The 24,999-nt window shown below is 42.2% G+C and overlaps 1 protein-coding gene across 6 annotated transcripts in view; it reads left to right on the forward strand.

Moving 5' to 3' along the window:
• GPM6B (glycoprotein M6B) overlaps positions 1-24,999 on the forward strand; it is a 146,074-nt gene that overhangs the window by 94,081 nt on the left and 26,994 nt on the right. For 2 of the 6 annotated variants that reach the window (XM_066249175.1, XM_066249178.1), the window contains exon 1: positions 10,847-11,291. The exons of 2 other annotated variants lie outside the window; for them this stretch is intronic. In XM_066249175.1, the coding sequence (XP_066105272.1) occupies positions 11,231-11,291 (61 nt within the window). In that variant the 5' untranslated portion in view covers positions 10,847-11,230. Of the gene's footprint in view, positions 1-10,843; positions 11,292-19,411; positions 19,532-24,999 lie in introns of those variants that run through there. 2 more of the 6 variants (XM_066249174.1, XM_066249173.1) reach the window with 2 other exon arrangements.

Raw genomic sequence — 24,999 nt, forward strand, 5'->3', positions numbered from 1 at the left:
TGTCGCTTCCTTGCAGTTTCATCCACTTTCCTGAGTGGGAACTCAGCTGGGAGCTGATTGCTAATAATCGTAGGTTACCCCTGAGAGTGGGTGGAGCAGGTGACCATTATCCATCCATTGTGCTCTGGTGGGGGCTGGCTGACAAGCTCCATCCTACAGCTTTACTGCCTTTGCAAAAAAGCCTTTGCAACCCCACTCTGGTCCTGCCTATTAATCATAACAGCTACTTTTTATTGAATGTTCCTAGCTCTTATGCAAAGCCCATGGCATGCATTAGCTCACTGAATCCAATGGCATGGATTATCAGAGGCTTTTCATTAAAAAGAGAAATTGACGTTAACAAGCATTGATTGCCAAAGATTTATGTTGTCTTCTATATTATACTCTGTCTTGGCCCAATGAGATTTAAAGGTATTTTGTAAAATACATGAATATGTTTTTACAAAGATATGATGTATATTTCAGGAAGAATTTGGGTCATATCCTAACAGAATACTTACTTTGATAACTATGCATCAGACAAAAGCAAGAGCATATTTGGCTGTGAGTCAAGAAATCTGAATCTTGAGTCCTGTCTTTCCTAATTACAGGCTAGAAAAGGAAAGAAAAGCATGATGGTTTAAAAAGTTTCCTCCTGCTTTTAGAATTCTGTGTGCATATAATGTTTATTTTAAGCAGGGCCAGAAAATCAGGGAAGAATTGAACCAAATTCTTCTCACTGTAGTTTCTCTAAAGAAATTCTAGGTAACTTGACTCCAGTGACTTCACCTTCAATGCCTAGGCGGGCAGATTAATGTGATAGCCCACGGTCTCAGGGCCCTGGGTAACATGGCCACCTCCGTTGCACAGTCCATGTACAAAATCCAGTGGCACAGTGCTACAAACTCTCCTCTCTGCGTTGACAACCATTCAGTAACCACTTTGAAAGCACACTAAGCCATTCTGATCCCTCTTGAATGTATAAGTGACCTTAGCCTGTTCGCTGACTAAAAGCGCAGAATGAATACAGTGTTTTAAAGCATACCAGTATGTTGCTGATATTATATTATCTTAATCCCAAAAATATGAGAAGGGTTTTATTGAGTGGTTTGCAAGGTCAGCATAGAAGATGACATCCACCTGGTTCAGTGGTCCTATTTTTTAAATAAATAAATAAATAAATAAATAAATAAATAAATAAATAAATATTCATTTTAGGAACCCAGTATGCCATTGATGTGAAAATTATGAACACTATATAATTTAGAAGGAACTGACACTACCTGACCCATGTAAAGTTCTGAGTCCTGGGAGTGGGTACTTGTCTGTTGGGCAGATCTCAGCATCTTTCACAGACTTTGCAGAAGTGCTAGGTGTCAGCTCAGAAGGCAGCAAAGATAACGAACGGGCTCAGAGAAAGTTTAGGTGACTCCAAGTGGCGTTCTAGTGATGGCAAAGATTCTGATTAGCTGAATGAACAATGTGGAAGATACAGAAGAGTTTGAATAAAATTGATTCATAAAATGTTCTTGAGAGAAAGCAATTTTTTCTACTGTACTGTTATTTGAATATGATAAGTTCACAAAAGAAATATTTAAAGAGAAGCCAAAAGCGAAGTAGTTTGGTGTTACTTATTCTTCAAGAATTGAGGCTGGCTTCTAGACATCAGTTTCCTGTTGGTATTCATGAGTGATCTGTTGAAAAATCTCCTCTGAAGTCTCTTCAGTGATGAGAGAGAATTCTCTTCTCTCTGTTTTACAAATTGAGGACAGTTTTTGTCTCAGTTCCCAGCATCCCTCCGCCTTCCCAGTGGCAAGGATCTAGACATGAGAATTTTATTCAGCTGCGGAGGTGTGCAGCCCTGTGTGGTACCAGAGGTTTGGGATGGTGAGTGTGCGGACCTCTAGACTGCCATGCTTGGGGAGAAGGGAGCGAGTTGTGGAAGAGCCATTCTAAGCAAGTCATTGGTGGTGACCTGGGTTCTCTGAGTGAAGTAGTCGATGCAGCTGCTCATCTAGGTACTTGGGCCCTTGTTTAGCTTCAGTCTTGTCTGAGTCCCAAATCTCCAACTGTGGCACCCACTGGCCAGAGTCAAGGCTCCTCTTGGCTTCTGAGCAGCTACGTGACCTTGATCAAGTCCGTGTGGCTCCCTGTGGTCTTGGTGTCTTCATCCATACAATGGGGACGGTTATGCCCATGTCTCCCGGCCATTGTGAAGACAAATGAACTTTGGATGAAAGTTCGTACAGCAACATTGGTACAGAGACCTTCCACCTATGGCAAATGGAAACAGCTCTTGAAGGGAACTGACCAAATGTCCCTGGTATCTGATGCTTATAGTTGTTTTTTTTTATTTATTTGTTTGTTTTGTTTTGGTGTGTGTGTGTGTGTAATGACTTGGTGATAGAGGCAAACAAACATTACAAAGATTGGGGAAGCCTGACCTGGTGGCGCAGTGGATAAAGCGTTGACCTGGAATGCTGAGGTGGCTGGTTCAAAACCCTGGTCTTGCCTGGTCAAGTCACATTTGTGAGTTGATGCTTCCTGGTCCTCCCCCCTTCTCTCTCCCTCTCTCCCCCTCTCTTCCTCTCTCCCTCTCTCTCCCTTCCTCCCCCTCCCTCCTCTTCCCTCCCCCTCCCTCCCTTTCTCTTCCTCTCTCTCAAATAATATCTTTAAAATTTTTTTTTAAGATTGGGGAAATACAAGCAGCTCCCAGGGCTGTGTATGCTTTCTGTTGCTCAGCTCAGTATGAAGTGAGCACTCTTGGGGGTGGGCTTGGTGGGGTCCAGTTCCCCAAGGAATACCTGGGAGTCTGTGTGCCTGCTTGAGAAAGTACCTCTACCAGACATCCAACAGACAGAAACCCATCAATCCACACATGGGCTTGATTTTAGGGAAAGGTGACAGTGACTCTGAATCTACCCAAGAATAAGGCCTCAATGCACCTTGAGCTCTCAGAGTTGAAAGGGGTCATATCATCTTTATCCCTGCCCTGCAAGGCTCATTCCATTATTTTTCAACTTCTGTTGAGAGAATTTTCACAGCCCACATGTGTTGTGGTTTAACCTTGAATTGGAAAATGTCTGGCTTCCTTCAGCAAAATAGGACAGAGATCATTGACACTCACCTTCCTTGGGGGTACAACATTGAAGATTCAGGTTGGTCCAGGTTAGTGCAAGTCTCCGTCTTCCACTTACGTGGGAGGCAGGTAAAGGCAGATGTCTTTCCAGTGCAGATAACTGCCATTTGGAGAGGCTTGCATATCTAATTGAGAAACTGAGGAGTGGTTAGAATTCCAAGAAGAAAATGAGTGGAGTTACCTAGGCACCCTTTCCTAAGGGCAGCTGGCTTTGGGCTGTGCCTGTCAGAAAGGGAAAGGGAGTAGGCGAGGCAGTGTGATTTGGAGTTTTGGCAGATGAGATAAGGGCAGTCCCCTGCAGAACGCCCCCATTTCACCCTGCTGTGAGGATAACCACCAACTCTTTCTGGCTAAGAGAATACTCTGCCTCCATTCCTGGCTGCTCTGAAGACATGACTGAGATCCCAAACAGCTAACAGGTTTGGAAGACCTGCCCTTGTTTGTGTTGGCCATGTGCTTGGTGGCCTGCTTACAGCCTGTCCCCACACCCAATACAAACTATAAGCGAGCAAACCTATATATCATATTTACAAACTTATTTGACCAACATAGAAACTTTCATTTTTTAATCAAAACCAGTTTAAAAACCCAACAGCTTGCCTTTGTTTCTGTTTTGGCTTTAAATGTGGTTCCATCCTGCTGGGGTCCACTTTCCCCCGATATGGTAAGACACACAGTGAGGAGGGTATTGTCTCCCTCACTCTACCTTCAGTTTCTAATCTCCTCAGGTTCACTGGGCTCTCTGATCCCCTTAAGACTCAGGTCCCAAGGAATCTAGACCCAGGGCAAGCTGCCTCCCTTGCTAAGACCAAAGCCATCATGTCTCCTTGTGTTGCCCATAAAATGGGGCTGATAATACCTCCCTATTAGGGCTGCAATGTAGACTAAGTGAGGTAACAAATGTACCCTTCCTAATGCCAGACAGGTTGCCCTTTTAAGCTCCCTATCCCTACCACCTTTTTAAAGATGAACTTTATTAAATCTTGAATCAACTTCTATTTTCCCTTTATTTTCTCTTTCCGCACTCCCACTTCGGAAGGACACTGTTCCATCCTCCTACTCACAGCTGGCCCTCCGCCTCTCCTGTGATCTTGATTCATCATTTATCCACCTTCACTTGCATCTTCTCCAATTTCTCTTTCTACTGCTGCCTTATTTGCAACATAAATCATTTGGGGACTCTTCCCTACTGTGTTCCCCCCTTCCTCAATCTGCCTGCCTCTTTCTTTTGCTTTCCCCCCACTACCAAATTTTTAAAGAAAGTTGGCTGCCCCTGCTTTCCCTTCTTCGCTTCCCAGTCCTTCAGGAACTCCTCTATGAACTGGGTTCCATTCTAATCTTTCTACTGACAGTGGTAAGGAATTTGGAATTTTACATTCCAATGGCCTTTGCCAAGTCCTTGCCTTCTAGCTGACTTGACTGTGGACCACCTCCTCATTCTCAAAATTCCCTCCTCCCTGTGACAGGGCCTTATCCTGGATCTCCTCCAATGTCTTCTGCATCCTTTGAAAGTACCTCTTTCACTACAGACCCCCAAATTTGGTGGCACCCATGAGGTTTTCTCCTTTGTATCATCTCCCTTGGCACCTCATCCACTCCCATGATGCTACTTGACTCCTCTCTGCTGGTAACACTCAAGTCTTCATTTCCAAATTCTTCCCAGACTGAGCAGCTGTACAGACATAGCCCCGGTGACCTCAAAACTTGATAGTATTTTTCACTAACTCTTCTTACCATTGTGGGTTAAATTGTGTCCCCCAGAAAAATATGTTGAAACTCTAACATCTGGTACCTGTGAATGTGCCCTTACTTGGAAGCAGAGTTTTTGTAGATAAAAACAACTTAAGATGAGCCATATTTAATTAGGATGGGCCCTAGTACAATATGACTGATGTTCTTAGAAGAGACATGGAAACACAAGGAGAATGACATGTGATAACAGAGCCAGGTGTTGGAATGATGCATCTACAATCCAAGGAGTGTCAGTAACCACTAGAACAGCGGTTCTCAACCTATGGGTCGCGACCCCAGCGGGGTTGCCTAAAGCCATCGGAAAATACATAATGCATATCAGGTATTTACATTCTGAATCATAACTGTAGCAAAATTACAGTTATGAAGTAGCCACCAAAATTATTTTTTGGTTTGGGGTCACCGCAACATGAGGAACTGTACTGCGGGGTCACGGCATTAGAAAGGTTGAGGACCACTGGACTAGAAGCTGAAAGAGGCAAGGAAGGCTGCTCCTCTAGAGCCTTCACAGAGAGCATGGCCACCCTGCTGAAGCTTTTATTTTGGACTTATAACATCTAGAACTGTGAGAGAATAATTGCTGTTGCTTCAAGCCACCCAGTTTGTAGTATTCTGTTATTACAGCCCTAGGAAACCGACACATTACCTGATCGTCCCAAGTATTCCCTATGGCATTCACCATCCTTTTAGGAATCCAAGCTGACATCTTAGAACCAACCCCCATCTAGGAATCAGTCCTGAAGCTCCTCTCCCTCACCTTGATGCCCAGTTTTTCATTTCTGCCTTGGCTGAGTGTAGTGTCTACCTCTTCCCCAGCTGAGTGTGGTCACCTTGTCTCTGGCCTCTCTGGGCTCTTATCCATCCGTCATACTGCTCTCTATAGTTTTTATACAACAGCTCTTATTATGGCTGCATATTAGAATTACATGGGGGAGGTTTTAAAGCTCTGGTGCTGCCACATATCCTGAACTCTCAGATCCGAATCTCTGGGCAAAGGGACTGGGAATCATTATTTTCAAAGCTCCCTGAATGGCTCCAATATGTAGCTGGGCTTGAGAACCACTGGCCGATAGAATAACAATAGACAGAGGAAACTTAAGAAAGAAAAGATAGGTTTAAGAAAGTTCTCAACTCGGAGGAGGCATCTGGCAGTGTCTGGAGACATTTTTGGTTGTCAGAACTAGGGTGGGGCTACTGGCATCCAGTGAATAAAGACCAGGGATGCTGCTAAACAGCCTACAGTGCACAGGACAGCCCCCATACCTAAGCTCCAGATGTTACTAGTTCTGAATTTGGACCTCACTGGTTTAAGAAATGGAGGAGAAACAGCAATGCTAACCTTGGCTTTGAACAGACAGATGAAGTCCACACCAGTGAGGAAAATGCACACTCTGTCTCATGCCACAGTACTGCCTGGGCTGTGTGCCATTTGTCCTGGTATGCTGGAAGCTTTCATGCCACACCTATCTGTCATAGGAAGCTTCAGCCTTCTCCTGCCAAATGTATCCTACCGCTCTACTTTTGAAAATGAGGTTTGGTGGCAGTGTACCAGAAGAGAAAGGCTCATCACCTCTCAAGTTGCTTTTGTGAAACTCGGCAATCACTACTTTGGTGGTGAACACAGCTCCTAATGAGGACACTGCCTGATCTTAAATGAACAGCTGATTAGTTGGGAAAAGGTTGGCTAACAGAAGCTTTCTCCATGCTCATTGTTACGGATATTAGCCAGTTTCATGATAGTGGCTGCCTGGCAACCACCTCTACCATTAAAGAGAAACACTAATGATGATGGTTTATACTTAAAGAGCTTTGCAATTTATGAGTTTTAATATACATCATCCAATTTGGTTTGTCATTTCAGCTTTTAGCTTTATGTGGTGTCATTTCCTATAAAGTATAACAAATATAAAGGAGGTATTGAGGAAATACATCAGAAAAGAGAATAGAGTAAGGCATCGAAAGACATTAAAAATTCACACTGGATGTAAAATTAGTAATTTCATTCTGGTAATGGGAGACAAAGCTTTGCCAAATTGATAAAGCTTCCGGAAGATCTAATTATGGAAAGGACCCAATTCTAGGCAATCATATTCTAAATTTCTGGCTCTATGTTACATTTCTAGTTTCTTTGTTTAATTTATGTAACATTTTGAATATAGCACAGTCTTAATATTTTGAATATTATTGTTACTTTATATAAAGAATGTCTTTTCTGCCCTGGCCAGTTGGCTCAGTGGTAGAGCATCGGCCTGGCATGCGGGGGACCCAGGTTCAATTCCCAGCCAGGGCACATAAGAGAAGCGCCCATTTGCTTCTCCACCCCTACCCCCTCCTTCCTCTCTGTCTCTCTCTTCCCCTCCTGCAGCCAAGGCTCCATTGGAGCAAAGATGGCCCAGGCGCTGGGGATGGCTCCTCGGCCTCTGCCCCAGGCGCTAGAGTGGCTCTGGTTGCAACAGAGTGACGCCGGAGGGGCAGAGCATCGCCCCCTGGTGGGCAGAGCTTCGCCCCTGGTGGGCGTGCCAGGTGGATCCCGGTCGGGCGCATGCGGGAGTCTGTCTGACTGTCTCTCCCCGTTTCCAGCTTCATAAAAATACAAAAAAAAAAAAAAAGTCTTTTCTGCTTTAAATGTAAGATTTTAGCATTCTTATATATTTTTAATTCTGTTCTCTCCAAAGGCTCAGATATTTGCTGCTAGAACACATCTTTAATTTTGAGTAATGTGAGAATAGTAGTCACTTAACAATTTCTTTTAAGACAGTTATTTAAAACTCACCCATTCAAGCAGGTGAGGAATTTTCATACTAGAATGTGAAGTGAAGTTGTCTTTGGTTCTGAGGTTGTTGCTTTCGGTATTGATTTCCTTTGAGGGGCAAAGAGGAAGGGTTATGCTGGGCATGTGAATTGTGTGGGGACTTGTGAATACCTTCTATGCCCCAGAAACACTGTGGAAGGAATAGGTTTTGGGAAACCCACTGGCTCTGAGTTGCTTGTTTTTGTTGGAGGTTGCCACCATAATGTCTTCTTCTACAAATGCAGTCTTAGCTCCTTACTCAGTAGAGAGATGAGGTAGCTTAAGGAATCTAGAGGGCATGCTGGCTCATTGGAAAGGAGAAAGCATCCATAACCAGGAAAAAAGAAACAGTCCAGAAAGAAATTAGTAATGCCAAGAATGGTAAATGAGGTGGATGGAAAGATGAATGAGGCCCTGGCCAGTTGGTTCAGCAGTAGAGCGTCAGCCTGGTGTGTGTAAGTCCCAGGTTCAATTCCCAGCCAGGGCAACAGGAGAAGCACCCATCTGCTTCTCTACCCTTCCCCCTCTCCTTCCTCTCTATCTCTCTCTTCTCCTCCCACAGCCAAGGCTCCATTGGAGAAAGGTTGGCCCAGGCACTGAGGAAGGCTCCATGGCCTCCGCCTCAGGTGCTGGAATGGTTCTGGCCACAATGGAACAATGCCACAGTGGGGCAGAGCGCCAGGTGGATCCTTATCGAATGGAAGGAAGGAAGGGAGAGAGGAAGGAAAGAGGGAGGGAGGGAAGGAAGGAAGGAAGGAGGGAGGGAGGGAGATGAATGAGGCTCTGTCCCCTGGACTGCAGCACCACTAGGAGGTTCTCCCTGGGTACTGAGTGGGAGGCTGGACTTTGGGGAAAAATGTTTTATGAAACATGAAAATTTCAGAGGAATTAATCTGAAGGGATATGGACACATCCCTTCTTAGTGATTAATGACTCCTCACTGAAGATTCATTTGGAGGCCAAAAGAAACTTAAAATATAATTCTAGAAATTTAGAAGGAGTAGACATTTGACAAACTATTGATTACTATATGACTATGATAAGAAAATGTGGGTAGATGGTTGTGCAACTTTATGAATTTCCAGTTGAACAATCACAGTCATCTGATATAGAATAGTGACTCAATTTTCAGCATGTAATTGGTGCTTAATGAATTATGAATAAATGAATGAATGAATGCATGAGCGACCAGTCAACCAACCAGGATGATGTCCATAGTGCATACACAGGATTTTCTCACCTTGATCTTGTGTTCAATGCTTCCATTGATTATTTAGAGCAGTGGCCCCAACCCCCGGGCCGTAGACCGGTATCAGGCTGCGTGCCATTTGGTACCAATCCGCAGAGAAAGAATAATAACTTACATTATTTCCGTTTTATTTATATTTAAGTCTGAATGATGTTTTGTTTTTTAAAAATGGCCAGATTCCCTCTGTGACATCTAAGACTCACTCTTGACGCTTGTCTCGGTCACGTGATACATTTATCTGTCCCACCCTAAAGGCCGGTCTGTGAAAATATTTTCTGACATTGAACCGGTCCATGGCCCAAAAAAGGTTGGGGACCACTGATTTAGAGTATAGGCATATCTTCATAAATGTACCATTTTGCCTTATTTATTTGGTTAATAAAATTATGTAGGTTTCAGGTGTACAATTCTATAACACATTATCTGTATATTTTATTGTGTGCTCACCCCTGTGTTCATTGCAGCGTTGTTTACGATATCCAAGATTTGGAGGCAGCCTGAGTACCCATCAGTAGGTGAATGGATTAAAAAAATCTGTGGTACATTTACACAATGAATCTCTTTTTTAAAGTCTGACATTTTAGACTGCCATGCTTGTCAATCCTCTCACCATGAGACAATAAAGTTGTCTGGGGCCATAATTTAAGAAAATAGCTGATTGCGGGTATGGTGTTTTTGGACAATGATTAAAGTGAAAAATGAGATGTAAAATTAAAATGTTCAAACAGGCTAAACTGGTTTTGAAAATCTGTTTTGGTTTAATAGGGCCTTAGGTATTGAATGTAGAAGGCTTTGGGGATTATCTCGAGCTAATAAAAGGATCAAGTTGTTTGAGGGGTTTGATTCAGGATCTTATACTTTTTTTTCAGTGTTGAGCAAGAAACCCTCAAAACTTGGGAGAGATTTTCTTTAGAGAGTGTAGTCTCTATCTTGTCTTTGTTTGCTTCCAAGATGGCTGCTCACCCAATCAACTACCAGACTCTGTTCTTGGACAGGGAACCCTTTACCCTGTGGTTATCGGTATTCATCCCTGTACTTGACTTGAGTTTCTATAAAATTTTTGATAGGAAAAATTAAGTGGGTCCACCAAATGCTTAAAACATGGTGCAGAAATTAGTGATGCTTAGAAACACGTGGCTCAACGATGCTAAGGCTTGGGTGGGAACACTGAGGACATTCGTCCACCGGTGTCTGGGTATACAAGAAGGATTGTGCAAGCAGCAATCAAAGTCACTATTGGTACAATAGCCTTAGGCTGAACATTTAGAATGAAACTACTCTTTTCGCTTTGAGCCAGGGGTTCCAGTGAATAAAGCTCCATATAGAAATAACCACATGCAGTAAGAAACCCACTGTATTCTAGTTTGCAGCCCAAGAAGCCACGAAAGTGTCAGCTAGATATACTTGGAGCATATTATGATTATTTTAAAATGACATGTATCTCTTTATGAATTGGGCTTGAGGTCAAGTTTTTCTTTCTATCATTTATGTTAGCTAGAGACCAGCAAATAGGTTCCAATACTAGTGCTACACTGCTATTGTTATAGTCTAATATGGATTTTCTTCCTTCTTAGGTATTTGTCTCCCATATATATATTTAAATCAATCAATCTACTTAGAGATTTGTGAAACACAAGTTTGAAAGAAAGCAAAAGAAGTAAAATAGAGACCATAGGCAAGACCTTAGACTAGATTCTGCCAGGATGAGGTAAATGCAATAAATTCAGTTGCGATGCCCCATAAAGGGATCCCATGGAAAAGAAAGAGTTTGCTTATGGAAGACATGTGTTCTCCTGAGAAAACAGACTTCACGGCCAGGCAGCTGAGTCACGTGGTGGGAGGGGGCTCTTTTCTTCTCCACATGCCCTCCTCTGATGTCACGAATCTCTTCTCCCCTGGGAGAATTAATTAGCATTCATTGGGCGCAGTTGGCAAGGAGAAAGAAGGGCGATGCGCTGAGTGTGTGTAGGAGAGCAGGGAGGAAGGGGCCCGGTGGGGAGTGAGCCTTCCTCCCTCGGAGCCGAGCCGCACTGAGATTGGAGGCACAGTCAAGCACAGAATGCCTGTTTCATAACTGGGACCCTTGGTGACGTATGGCTGCCTGCTCCTTGGCAGCTGTCTTTATGGACCGGTAGGCAGAGGGAAATTGACGCTGACGAGACTTTTGCATCTTGGAAGGGACTGTAATCTACTGTAGTGAAGAACAGAACCTCTCAATCACGCGAGTGTAAATAAGAGACGGAGGGGAGTCCAAAGAAAAGGAAGAGGAGGGGAAAAGTGTGTTTGGGGGGAGCGGGGAAAAGCATTTTTGGTGGATGGTATGAAGCCAGCCATGGAAACTGCAGCCGAGGAAAATACTGAACAAAGCCAAGAGAGAAAAGGTACCCAGCTCTTGACAATAGCCTGTTTAAAGCTTTTCACTGGGGTGCTTTAAAAAGGGGTAGCCGGGTTTTGTGTCTCTTGTAAAACAGCTCAGAAGTAATCCCTATGGCATGGTCTTGCTTTTGGGGTGGTTCCCCCCGATAGCGTGATGTTAAATTTAATAGAACAGCCTTTCTGCAATCCACTCCTGTTCCAAATCTTCCTACAAAATGTGGTATTTCATAGAAGGGTGTCCACAGCTCGCTACCTTGAGGAGCTGGATTGGGGGAAACGGTCTTTTTTAAATTGTTAATGGAATGTCATAACTTAGCTTCTGTGTTCTGCATGTTGTCATCCAGGGACATGGGATGCATTGTTTGCTGCTCATGCCAAGGAGGAACCGGAGGGGCAAGCATATTAAGTACGCTTTGGTTCCACTCATGCTGTAGCAGTTCGGACATTCTCTCACTTTCTTATTGAATACGATTGCTAGTTCTGTGTATCTGGCCCTGGCTATAACATGTCATAGCTGTTTAAGTTGGATGTCAGCTCTCTTGCCTACTGCTGATGGAAAGGGGTATGCTGGGGGGGGGGGTTCTTCTGCTATTTATGAGTTGGAGATTTGGGGGAGAAAATTGATTTTAAAAATTCTTGTGCCTGAAAGGGAATCTTAGAACATACCATGATTTTGACATATAGGTTTATTTATTTATTTATTTTTGGAGAAAGAAATGTTTCGTGGTAAGAAAGTGGCAGAGAAATAGCTAAAACTGATCTTTTTCTAAGTAATGAGTGATTGCAAGTTTGATACCCGCAGAATCAGCTCAGCTGCAGGTAGGTTAAGGGCATTTCCCTGCATGGTAAGTTCTCTCCCTCCCCGAAGTTCTGGATGACCAGAAAAGCACAGGCACGGCTTCTGTAACCACGGTGGCTCCAGCATCAAAAGCCATCCTGCGAAGGAAGGTTATTTCTCACGGCCCTGCCGTCCGCTGACAGTCACTAAACAGGAGTAATTGTCCAGGAGGGAAGTTTTACTTATGAATACATAGGCTGAACTGTGAAATTGCTGCTCGTCAACCATTTTACATGGGAAAAGCGGTAACGGCATGTTTGCGACTTACCAGCTGCCTGGGGTTGCGGCTGCATGTTTTTCCATGGAATTTCTTCTGCACACAGTACTTTAATAACATTGCACTTTAAACAGAGCAATTTCATTTCTTAAATTATTATTTTCAAAGCATGATAAAATATACATATATAAAAATTGTCATTTAAGCCATTTTAAGTGTATAATTTCATGCCATTAAAGTACATAACACTTCAATTTTAAAATTGGTAGTTTAGCTCAATGCTTGCACCAATCCTACCGCTCCCCCACCAAAACAACAACAACAATAACAATAACAAACAGCCCTCAATCCCCCAGCAACCTGCCTTCTCTCGTTTGTATGTATTTGAAATGCACATGAATGAACAAACAGCAAGAAGAGAATTTATGAAGAGGGTCGAGATGACAGTTTAGCTTCATTTCCACGATGACCAGAGACGAAGTTTGCGGATGCAATCAGGTGATAGAGCATTGTCGTGAGGAGGCCTACCCCAGTTGACAACAGGTTTTTCCTAAAACAAATGACTCTGTAGAGCGCACACTTTTTCTTAAGACGCTGTCCATCTGCCAGTGGCAGATAAAACCATATTGGTCTCTGCAAAAACAAACCATTTGTTTTTCTCTCCAAAAGCAAGCAAGGGGCATAGAACCAATATGAAATCCTTACTGTACAATTGTGTATATCGTCATCATTTAGTCTTCTGGACTGCTATTAGTTTATTCAATTAAATATTATTTAATACCAAATCTACAAGCTGCCACTACGTACATCGACCATCTGTGTATGAAAACTCGTTAGCTGGGCTTTTAGAGAGAAAGGAGAAGCAAAAGATAATTCTTGGAGGAACTTTAAAATTTACCAAAATTGATAAGGAATTCAAATTTGTTAAGGAATTCAAAAATGCCATGTTGACACAAGCTTTGGTTGCATAGATAGGACAGGCTGCAGCAAGAACATGGACCAGGGAGTGTGTTGTCACTGCAGCTCCAGGGGTTGTGACCACTGTGCCCCACCTACCATAAGTGTTGGTCTGGAGGGTGGCTTCTCTCCTAATCCTACTTCACAAGTCAAAACTCACACAGGTATCATCTTTGCAGGGTCCCTAGTTTGCTCAACCATTTTTATTCAAGGCATAAAATGGTGATCACACATGTTTATGCATGTTTGTCACGCTAGTCTTCCTTCAGACTTCATTTTCAATTTATAAAATAAATGATTCCTTCATTGAAATGAACATTTAAGAATTTGACATAATTAGAGAATGCGTTATATAATTCTTGAACTGATAGAGCTGTTCTTTTTCTTTTAAACCTTTCAGCAAGGGAGTTAATTTACCAAATTTAATCTTATGTATTTTGTCACTTCCCACAGTTTTTATGCACATATATTTTCCCCTGCTGTTTCTTTTTTATTTTTAATAGTTAGCTCTAGAGGCGATTATCTGTCTCTTAATCTAGGCTATTATTGCCCAGTGGCTAGTATTCAGTAGCTTCTAAATTACTGGCTTTGGTTAGTTTATTACAGTGTTTATTAAGAATATAAATTAAATTTAGCTTTATAAATCGACCTCAACTTTTCTAGTTGGTGTCAATTCCCACGAGCTTTTACAAGACAAAGAGAGCTGTTCCTTTAAATTAAATCAGAAGAACTCTGTTCCTATTTGAAACAAAAATAATCCAAGTCCTTTTTAAAAAAGAAAGGAACTGTGTTTTTGAAACAGTCTCATCGTTTTTGTCAGAGAACACTACCGAATGATCAAAATTCACAAGAAGTATTTGTTACTCAAGAATTTTTAAAGGAAAGCAAGCAGGTTTTCTCAGACAGATGTAAGAAATGCCAAATTATTACAAATGACAGTCTTTAAAGTGGAAGCATTAAATTAAATCAAATTGTGAGAACTGAGTAAGCAGATTCACTGAAATGGAGTAAGTGGAGGAAATGAATTAGAATAAAAGGAAATAATAGATCATGAGACTGAATAAAGAACGGAGTTCCATTTCTGTTTATTTCTGTGGACTATTACTTGATGTCAATTCGTTTCTGAAAACCAACACATTTGGAATTGCTGGGAGTACAGAATTGCAGGGTAGAAAAACAAGGGCATCAATTGCTCTATTGCGTGAAAAAAAATTAAGTATCTGTGATGAAAATTACTTTTATTACATGTAGGAGATTGGAAGCCCCTGAAGCAATTATAGCAGGCTAGTTGAGCTCCTATGAATCATTGCTGAAATAAATTCCAGAATTCCAGGCATCAAATGCAGTCCCTAACCACATAGAAAGAAAAAGGTGGTAAATTGGAAATAATGCGTAATTAAAATCAGTTATAGGACATAGTCAAAGTAAGAAATGAATTAAAATTGTTGACTTGATTTAAAAATTAATACATCCATTTAAATATTTTAATCAAATAGTTATAATTTCTTATGTGCTTAGGTTTTGTTTTTGTTTTTTTTGTAAAATGTGTATACTTTTAGACCCTCTCTTTTTTGTTTGTTTATTTGTTTAGAAAGAATGTGCATGAATTGTCTAGAATGTATGACCTGTATGTTTAAACCCAAAGTAACACATTTAACATGTTACACTATTTCTGGTGATCTATGAATGATCTGATTTTACGATTTTTACTGATGTTCTCTAACTTGAATATATGAATATGGTGCAGAGAATGTTTTAGATGCAGTTTTTCCCTATAAGAATCTGCCAAGGAGGACATTTGAAGAGAGGGTGTCTGGGGGATAGGCTGTAGAGAAAAGCGTGGCCGGCCAGATGGTGCTGGACATATGTGGTAGGTATGATACAGCTTGCTTTTATTTCATTTTTTAAAGAAAACAAGTGTGGAGAAGATCTCAATGAGCCATTTGGTACATCTCCTACTTTTACACTATTGTTGCCATTAGCATACTTTTCAAGACTTGGTCTTGCTATTTCATTAGACCAAGAACTCTGGCCCAGTTCTGGAAATTTAGATTTGCCTAACTTTGAACATGAGTGGAAATCTTGAATTAAAATTGTAATGTTAACAATTATATTTCTCTGTTATTTGGAAGTAGAGGTTGATTTAAAGTAAATAATCTTAACAACATGACTTACCAGCCTTGATGTATCTGAGAGCACGTGAGATAGGCAGTTATCCTCAGGACATAAATTCCCCCTCACTGGGACGATGATGAATTGGATTATTCCAAAGATATTCTCTTGCTTTTTTCTTCTTATAACAAATGTACATCCACGTGAGATGGTAGGCCAGGAACAGGACTGCTGTGGGACAGAAGGAGATGATGCACACTGGCTTTGAAGAGAGGGATGCTACAGTCCTTCCTTCATTCATTCATTCATTCATTCATTCATTCATTCGTTCGTTCGTTTATTCATTTAATAATGTCCTCCTCTGAACCATCATCCTTTCTCTGTCCTCAGCTCATGTCATAAGGGTAGAAGGATGCTAACTCATTTTAGGGACCATTATGTGTAGTTTAATCATGGTTTTGACTGTAATTTTGCTCAGTGGTGGCAGATTAAATAGCAGACAATGTCAGAGAGAATTCTGATCCTTAGCCAACCCAGAGATATTTCTCTTTAGAGAACAAATAAGAAAAACGATTTCCTATTTTGTAGGCTGATATGATTAATTGCATTAACTTCTTTATATAGTCTAGCCTTATTAGCTATATCCAAATGAATAATTAGCCCAGCTCATTGGTAAAGGGCCAGAGAGTCAATATTTTAGGCTTTGTGAGCCACACAGTCTCTATTGTAACTACTCTAGTCGGTCATTTGTAGCCATAGATAGTATCTAAATAAATGGGTGTGGCTGTGTTCCAATAAAACTTTATTTAAAAAGTAGTTGGCCATTATTCATTACCTCTGCTATATTCTATAGAGTGGTTATAGTTTTTCATATTTTAAATAATAGCTAAAAATGAAGGATGATATAGCTTTCAAAGACCTTGCCTAGTGTTATGCTCTTTCTAGAAAGCTCAGCCTTTGTTACTCAGTTACTTCCAGTGATAATTTCCTAGATGCTAGAAAGTTTAGCAATCTACAGTCTAGGTCATTCAGCCTTGCCACTAAATCACGTTATCTAAGTAAATGAAGAAGTGTACAAGGCATTGTTTTGTTTTTCTTTTCTCAATTTCCATTGTTTCTTTCATACCCACCTTTGGTGATGACCAACCACAGCTGTGTCTATGGCTATTAGTCACCATCGCTCACTGCAGCTCCAACCATAAACAGTATCTCAGATGTCAGTCTTTTGTGCTTCTTCAAGAATATAGATTGGCCTCTTGCCCATCTCTCTCTTCTACTCTCAGGGGAGCATCTGCAGCCTTTCCTCTGTAAGGCAGGGTCCTGGTGTACACATTCTCCCATTTCTTGCCAATTGCCCAGAATTGACATATTAATATACCATTCCAGCTGAGGTTTCTCCTTGCAATCACGTGACTCTCTTCTAAGTGTTGGGACCCTGTCTTTTTAAACAAAATGTGTACAGTATTCTCTGAAATTTAGTAAATAATTTTATATTTAACGTCTTTAAGTTTGGCTCAAATACATGAAATGGACATGAGTTTCTTTTCTTTCATATCTTAAGACTTACTGTCATAAAAAGGCCTTCCCAGAAGTATTGGAAAACCTCCATCCGCTTGCCGCTCCCATCTCCGTATCTGCTGGAGTAGTAGTATTTTTATGCTGAGTTAAGCATCTCAGGCATGGCTGCCATATTGTTCCCAGAAAACACTTTAGTGCTGGACAGTCCATGCTTTTCATTGTCATTACCTAGCAGCCTGAGCCTGACTATCCAAATGACTTTTCCACTCCGTGAAGAGACGAGGATAGAGAATAGGTGTGTCCTGTGCAGAGTCCCTGAATCACGTGGCCTGGCCTAGGCAAGGTCAGTGTGCAGGGAGATCTGAGGCTCTTCATTTCTTTGGTCCACGGGTCTCAAGAAGCTCCTTAACATCCAAATATTTATCCAGCACACATTTTTGGGGGTATCTATTGTGTGTTGGGGATGAAGAGAGAAATTTTTTTAAAGGAGGCTAAAATTTTTCAGATGAAAAGTGATAGAGCTACATGGAATCCTCTTGCTTGAGGTCAATATGGAGGGCTCACAGCCACTTTCCCAAGAGGAGACCAAGGCCCAGCGTGAGGTGACTGGCCCTTCTTCTGGTTCTCCCACCAGCCCACTGAGTCATTTTGCTTTCAGAAAATGTGGCACAGCCCATGTCTGAGAGAGAGTCTCCTGAGTAGTAAAGCAAAAACCTAACCCCTGGGAAGGCTGGGAGTTAAGAAGATTTCAGAAGCCTGACATAGCACCAGAAGCTTGGGACCTGAAACATTTCTTTAGGAGGCTCCGAAGCATAGCTCACCTCCAAATGGACATCCGAAAAATTCTTGTTGAGCTAACCATTGCTTCAGAAAAACAGTAGAAAATGGTAGCAACTGCACAAGGCTCAGTAGGATAATATGGGGGTTTCAAGTCTATGCCCTCTGGACTCAATGCCCAGGTTCATACCCGGGCTCTTCCACCCAATGCTGCATGGTCGTGGGCAAGTGACTTGACTTCTCATTTCCCTCCATTTCTTCACTTGTAAAGATGGAAGAATAGTAGTACCTGTTTCAATGGGTGCTTATGACAGATGAGGTACCGACTGCAATGTGCTTTGTGTGATGATCCACGTACCATTAAGTGCTCGGTAACATGCAGCTGGAATCATCATGGACAACAAAAACAGCCAAACATTTCCAATGTGCAGTTCTGGTTGTCCTAACATCTCCCCCCCTTCAATGTCTTTAAAAGTCTTCAAGACATTTTACTTTAACTTGAAGCCAAAAAAGGCTTTTTCTAAAACACTACCTAGAGAAGAAAGTGTCCACTTCCCAATCGGAAATCCCTTGAGAGTTTTTGCGAGGCCATAGGAAGTTTGTTGGGATGTTGTAAAGCCTTGTGAGGTTTGCAGAATACCCGACTGGGGCATTTGATTTGCTCTATGGTCTCGCAATGCAGGTTCTTCCTTGCCTTAGTCCTCATCCTCAGTGTTCTGAGGTGCCACATGGAGCATTATAACCTGATCTTCTGATGGAATAACTAATTATGTCAGTGCTGGAATCATATACTTTTTATCCTGAAATATTGTGATACCCCAGAGGACATAACACCTTATTGGGTTTTATGGTTTTCCCAAACATAAACTGGCATACTGACCTATGGTTTCTTGGGAATTTCAAGACTGTGATTCAACTAATAGTTACCAGCAGCCTACTCTGTGTCAGGCAAATTAGAAGATGTTTTTCTCTCCAATCCCTTATGAAGTAGGAAATATCATTATATTACCAGAGAGGGACCCAAGTCCCCAAGATACCAATTGCCATCTTGTGGGTGAGTAAACAGTGGTCCAAGCCCAACATCCCTGGGTCTATAAAACACTGGGAGATCATTGGGTCAGGGTTTAATCCAGAACATTCTAGGCTCTGAAGTACTGAGTTTAAGATGAGGTGACAGAGAATACTGCAGATGTTAGGAGGAGGACAGGCATTTCATCTCAGATTCAGCAGGCCGGCAGCTTCTTTGCCAGGTGTTCGAGGCTGGGACTAGGTCCCATTATGGAGACTGGACCTGTAGTCACCTTTGCTTGTGCAGCTGCAATAATTTTGGCACTCTGTGGGTCTGAAAAGAAATGAACAAAGAAAAATATCATTGTGAGAAGCGAGATTTTTACTTACTTTACTTATAGTGTCTTCCCAAAATGAGCACTGTAAGTAGTGGGGGTGGAGGATATGGATAAAATAAGGGAAGAAAAGACAATTATGGTGATTTTGTACACTGAAATTGAAAAACGAAGCAGCAGATTCCAACATTTTCAATTTATCATGCTGAGTTGATAAGATGGTACTGAAAGATTGCATTCCAATCGCATATTTGAAACTCCCTCTTTTCCTTGAACTGTATGGTAAAAGAATAACTAAAAATGCTGATATCGAATCTTTGCTGGAGATAGAGACACTGACTCTTTGCCACCTGAAATTGGCAGTGAACAGCAGAGCTGAAATGGAAATTGGCAGGTACCACTGGATGTACCCAGGCTCAAAGAACCACCAGTACCATCCCGTGCCAACCCTGGGGGACAGGGCTAGCCCCTTGAGCAGTCCAGGTAAATACAGCCTTGGGGTGAATTCTAATAGCAAGTCATCTGTTATCGTTAATATTATTTGTAATGGTTCTTTCAGATTGGTGATATTTTATGTTTTGCTTGATGCATTAATTTGTTCACAGGGACGTGGGTGGAATTGGCCCTTTAAAAATTTTTAATCATCTCTTTTTCTCTCCTCTCCATTCCACCGCATCTTTCGTCTCTTTCTTCTCCCTCCTTCCCCTTTCCTCACCCTTACCTCTTCTCCAAGGGTATATAGTGAACTACACCTTTGGGTCGATCACAAAATTCCCAGTGTCTGAATCAATCATGGGTGGGGGCGAGATGTCACCCACGTCCACCTTAGGACCAAGAACTAAGCCAGGACACTCGAGGAGCCTTGGCTCCAAGCGTACCGTGAGTGTACCCAAGTGTCATCTTGGCCCCGATACTGTGCACCGCTCTGATTTCATTTCTGTTATTGCTTATGAGATGGGAAAGTCAAAGATCACGAAATGGGGATCGGGTTACTGTGTACCTGATCCCGTCAGGTAGGCCCCTGGTCGGCAAACTGTGGCTCACGAACCACATACAACTCTTTGGCCCCTTGAGTGTGGCTCTTCCACAAAATACCACGTGCGGGTGCTACCTCGATAAGGAATGTACCTACCTATATAGTTTAAATTTTAAAAATTTGGCTCTCAAAAGAAATTTCAATTGTTGTACTGTTGATATTTGGCTCTGTTGACTAATGAGTTTGCCAACTACTGACAGGTAGGCCATTGGGTTGGCTTCCGGTTTCCTTGTTCATGAGGAACATGGCCTTTCATGAGGAACCACTAGTTTCTGGGCCTGGGTAGAATGTGCATCAGTTGAATGGGGGGGCTCAGAAGGAGGAGAATGCTGAGTAATATGAACATCCATGCACCACATTCCCAAAAGTCTACATGCGTCTTTATACTCAGCTCAATTGAAGCTAAAATTCTGTGATCTCAAGTTACTTAAAATGTGACCATAAAGGGATGGTGGTGGGTCAAATAAAGACAATAAAGTTTTGCTACAATTTTGCATGAACCCACAGCGTCATTTTTTTCCCAAAGAGTTTCTTCCTTTTTCAGGAATACCTCAGAAATGACAGTGTAGAATCTACAACTCTAGAAAGAACAGTCGTTAAGTACAATGTCGTACACCTGTGGAAATACAAAGTCATAATACCTGTAGTTAATTTAGCAAAACTTACTTTTCTTTTAAAACCTAAATTGTGACTTCGGATTAGCATCAACTCTGACTCGGGATTTAGTTTTTACATACTAAGTTACACATTCCGTCATTCAACATAGGGCTATTAGAAGCCAGCCAGCCCTGTGTGTGCCTAAGCAGTGCTGGTTAGAAAAAGGGAGCAAGAAGGGACATCACACATTTGTTCTTATAGGTCCTTTAAGAATGGAGGAAGGTTCTAGAATCTTGATTTTTAAACATTGCCATTGGACATGATATATCCATATAACGAAAGAATACTCTTCAGCAATTAAAAGGAATGAATTGCTGACACATGCTACAACATGGATGAATCTCAAAAACATTATGCCACGTAAAAGAAGTCAGTTGCAAGAAACCAAATAGTGTATGCTTCTATTTATATGGAATTTCTGGAATTGACAAGTTCATAGAGACAGAAAGTAAAGAAGTGTTCACCAGAGGCTGAGGTGGGAGGGAAGTGACAGCTAAGGCGGACAAGGGGTATTTTTTGGAGTGATGGAAATATTTTAAAATTTGATCATGGTGATGGTTATACAACTCTGTCCATTTACTCAAAACCATTAAATTATACACTTAAAACAGGTGCATTTTATAAGTAAACCATATCTCATTAAAGCTGTTTTTAAAAACAGCCCCCCAAATACACTATTAGATATGCAGAGTTCAATAGCGCAGAATAAAAAAGCAGGGCATTTGTTAATATAAGCAGAAGATCCCCAAGTTATCAGAAACTGCTTGAGAGAAGAGTCTCCACTTTAAAAATGTGTTGGAAGACACCAGGCAGGTTGGAGATTGAGGTAAAAAAATTCTTGGAGTATGTGGCAAAGAGTAAGCATCACTATTAGGGGAGAGCCTCTCAGAGTTGCCCTTGATGAGCCTTTCACTGGTTGAGCAGTTCACTGTAAGAGCATCAGAAAAAGACGTGCTTTGACCCTCCAACCGCACAGCGGAGCTTGGCCATTTTCAACAGCAGCTGCAGCTGAGCAGAAAAACACAAGGCTCCCGTCTCTTTTCGGAAACACTCGGTGCCAGATTCGTTCCAGAATTCAGAAGAGTTTCAGTGTTTGCAAAGTAACACAGCATATGACATCACCAGCTAAGTCTGGGTGCTCCCACAAATCCATCGATTCATTTTTGTGGGTGTGCGTGCATGAAGCTTGTAGATAGCCTCTAGTCCGTTTCGATTGAGTGTTGGTACCAAAGAAGTTTAGATCGGAACAGGTTTTGTTGCCAGATGCACTAGACCAATAAATAAATAAATAATCCTTAGTGTTTAGAGTTTGGGGGCTTCTAGAGGGGTCTGAGGAGGAATTGTAAGGCTGTAATGCTATCTAGTTGCTGGTGATATTTCATGTGAGAATTACACGAACAAGCAGGTTCTTGTCTGAGGGGGAGAAACGAAAGCACTGAACTTGATTTATAGAATCCTCTTTTGAGATCCTGAAACCATCTCTACGTAGTTTCGACTTTCTCTGTGCAGTGACTGAAATCATCAGACAAAATGCGCTTCTGTGGCCCACACAGTGGGACCGTTCCTGCCCGGAGCCAGCCGCAGAGACCTTGCACGTAGCGTAGTAGAAAGATTACAGTGCAGACCTCAGAGTGAGGGGCCCAAGCCCAGCCATGCTGTTGCCTTCCTAGTTGCTTGGAGATTTTGTCGACTTCTAAATCAATGCAGTTGCCATTCTGTACTTAGGTTCCAAACCAGATGGTGCGAGAGAAAAAATAGAGAATTCCATATGGCTCTTGCGTCTTTTTTTTTTCCGGCTTGCAGCGTTCTCAGGTTCTTTGTAGTGAGGGCGGTGGGGGGGAAGAGGCTTTGCCGCCAGCTGACCACACCTTGCCGGAGGACGTCTCTCACCCTCTCACCCGTGCAGTTATTACAGCTGGGACTGCCTCTCCCCCGCCCCCAGCTGCCTTATTTCCCATTGCAGAAGGCCAGTAGCTCCCAATTCCTTTCCCCTGGTCTTTTCATCCTTTCATTTTTTGAGTGTAACTTCCCACTAGAAGTACATTTTTAGAACTTGGATAGTTAGTCCTTCACCATCTGTTGCTTTTTTATTTTTTCATTTTTTAACTTCTTTACTCAGGTAATACCCACATCCTCTCTAGGCCCACAGGGAACCCGAGGATGGATGGCCACGTGGGCCACGCCGGGTGGTGCTGCCTTAGGGCCCAGGCCTGCGACTGCAGTCTGAGATGCTGGCATTCGTGTTAGAAGGAATGAGTAGCGCTATGCCTGTGCTCAGTGTGCGATTGCGCTGACCATGTAGGGACTGCTTGGGGCTGCGGTGGACTGTGTTCGCCGGCTTCAGTGTACAGTGGGAGAGAATTTAGACCCTTTGTTCCAAGTGTGCTCTGTGGACCAGCAGAATTGGTATCCCCTGGAACCCTCTTAGAAAGGCGGCATCTGAGGCCCTGGCCCAGACCTGTAGAATCAGAACCTGAATTTCAACAAGATTTCTATATGGTTCCTATACACATTAAAGTTTGAGAAACACTAATTTAGAGGAAGGTCCAGGAGTGAGGAAAGGACAAAAAGGAATTGAAGTGAACTTACCCTGGAGAGCTAGACCTCTGTTTAGCCTAGGGAAAAACAGAATTCTGCTTTCAGTCTCTCTGGAGAGGTGTACAGAACAATTGCCAGTCATTAATGCATTGAGCCCTGATTAGTTTGAAAGACAGTGACCTTTGATTCTCTTATCGACTTGTCTGAAAACATGCCTCCTCTTATTCCTTTGTTTACAATCTAGAGCAGTGGTGCTCAGCCTGGTCCCTACCGCCCACTAGGGGGCGTTCCAGCTTTCATGGCAGGCGGTAGCAGAGCAACCAAAGTATAAATAAAAAGATAGATTTAACTATAGTAAGTTGTTTTATAAAGATTTATTCTGCCAAACTTAGCGAAAATCCGACATAAAGTACTTGGTAAGTAATTATTATTATATGCTTTCACTGGCTGTCACTCTGCTTTATACATTTTATAAAGTAAAGTGACTTCCCTACTTTATAAATCACCATGACTGTGGAACCGGTGGGCAGTTAGAAAATGTTACTACTAACAGAGATACAGAAGTGGGCTGTAGGTATAAAAAGGTTGACGACCCCTGGTCTAGGTAAAGGAGGCCGGGGAGGAGCAGTGAAAATGGGAAAGGTTCCTTTTTCTTGTGGCAAAGAGAGGGCAAGGAGAAAGTAGTTGATGGGGCCTTGGGACAGATTCTCAAGTATCACTCATCGTGTTCTTTAGTATCCAGTGACATGCAAGGTGCTGTTAATATAGGCGATAAACAAACGGGCCAGAATGACTATTCATACCCCCCGTAAATCTGTAGCTCAACCCTCTGACAGGTAAAAAGTGGAAAAACCACTCCCCTTTACTGATCACCAATTTCCCCCTCTACCCATTTCCCAAATCCAAAGTGCTCTGGTACTTGAGTTAAGATGGGTGTAGATAATTCTAGAGGTCCAAAGAGAGAGCCCTCTCACATACGCTCTACAATGGAGAGTGTGGGAGAATGGTGGTGTTTTGCAGGAAGAGAGTTTAGCAGGAAGCCCAAGTGTTGGTATTTCCATAGCCAAGAATGGATTCCTGAGCAGCCATGGAAGGACAGGAAGCTGGAGAGAGCGGCGGGGACAGATAAGCGAACGTATCTCACTTGTTCACTGCTGTGACTCTGGTCACACTGTGAGTTCTGCGTGTCTGCCCACCAGTGACCTGAGAAAGAGGGCCCCCTGAAATCTCTAGCCTTTATCCCATTGGCTGTGGCGAGGCCGAGCCTGAGACTTCTCTCTCCTGGGTCTGCTTTATATAGTGACACCAATGGATATGAGTCCTAGGAAATGCTATTGGATTTAGTTATTGTTCTTTAGCGTCACTCTTTCCTAACGTGAGGTTGTAAGGCCAATACGCTTGAAATCTTTTCTGAAAACACTTGAAATACACCTTAATCTTTTTGTGTGCATTATGGAGTCTCCGTTGCGGTTTGATGTTTTTGTAAATAAAGTTTTATTAGACTCGGCCACACCCATTCATTTACAGTGTGGCTGCCTGCGTTCCTGCTACAACAGAATAGAGCAGTTGCAACCATATGCCCTGCAAAACCAAAAATATTTACTATCTGGCCCATTACAGAAAAAAAAAAATTGCCAACCCGATTTAGTGCAAATACAATCTACTTAGGGTGGGCAACACCTAAGAATTTTGCTAGTCTCAGTTTCCAAAAATCTTCTCC

This window comes from Saccopteryx bilineata, chromosome X, assembly GCF_036850765.1.
Source record: "Saccopteryx bilineata isolate mSacBil1 chromosome X, mSacBil1_pri_phased_curated, whole genome shotgun sequence".
Taxonomy (NCBI): domain Eukaryota; kingdom Metazoa; phylum Chordata; class Mammalia; order Chiroptera; family Emballonuridae; genus Saccopteryx; species Saccopteryx bilineata.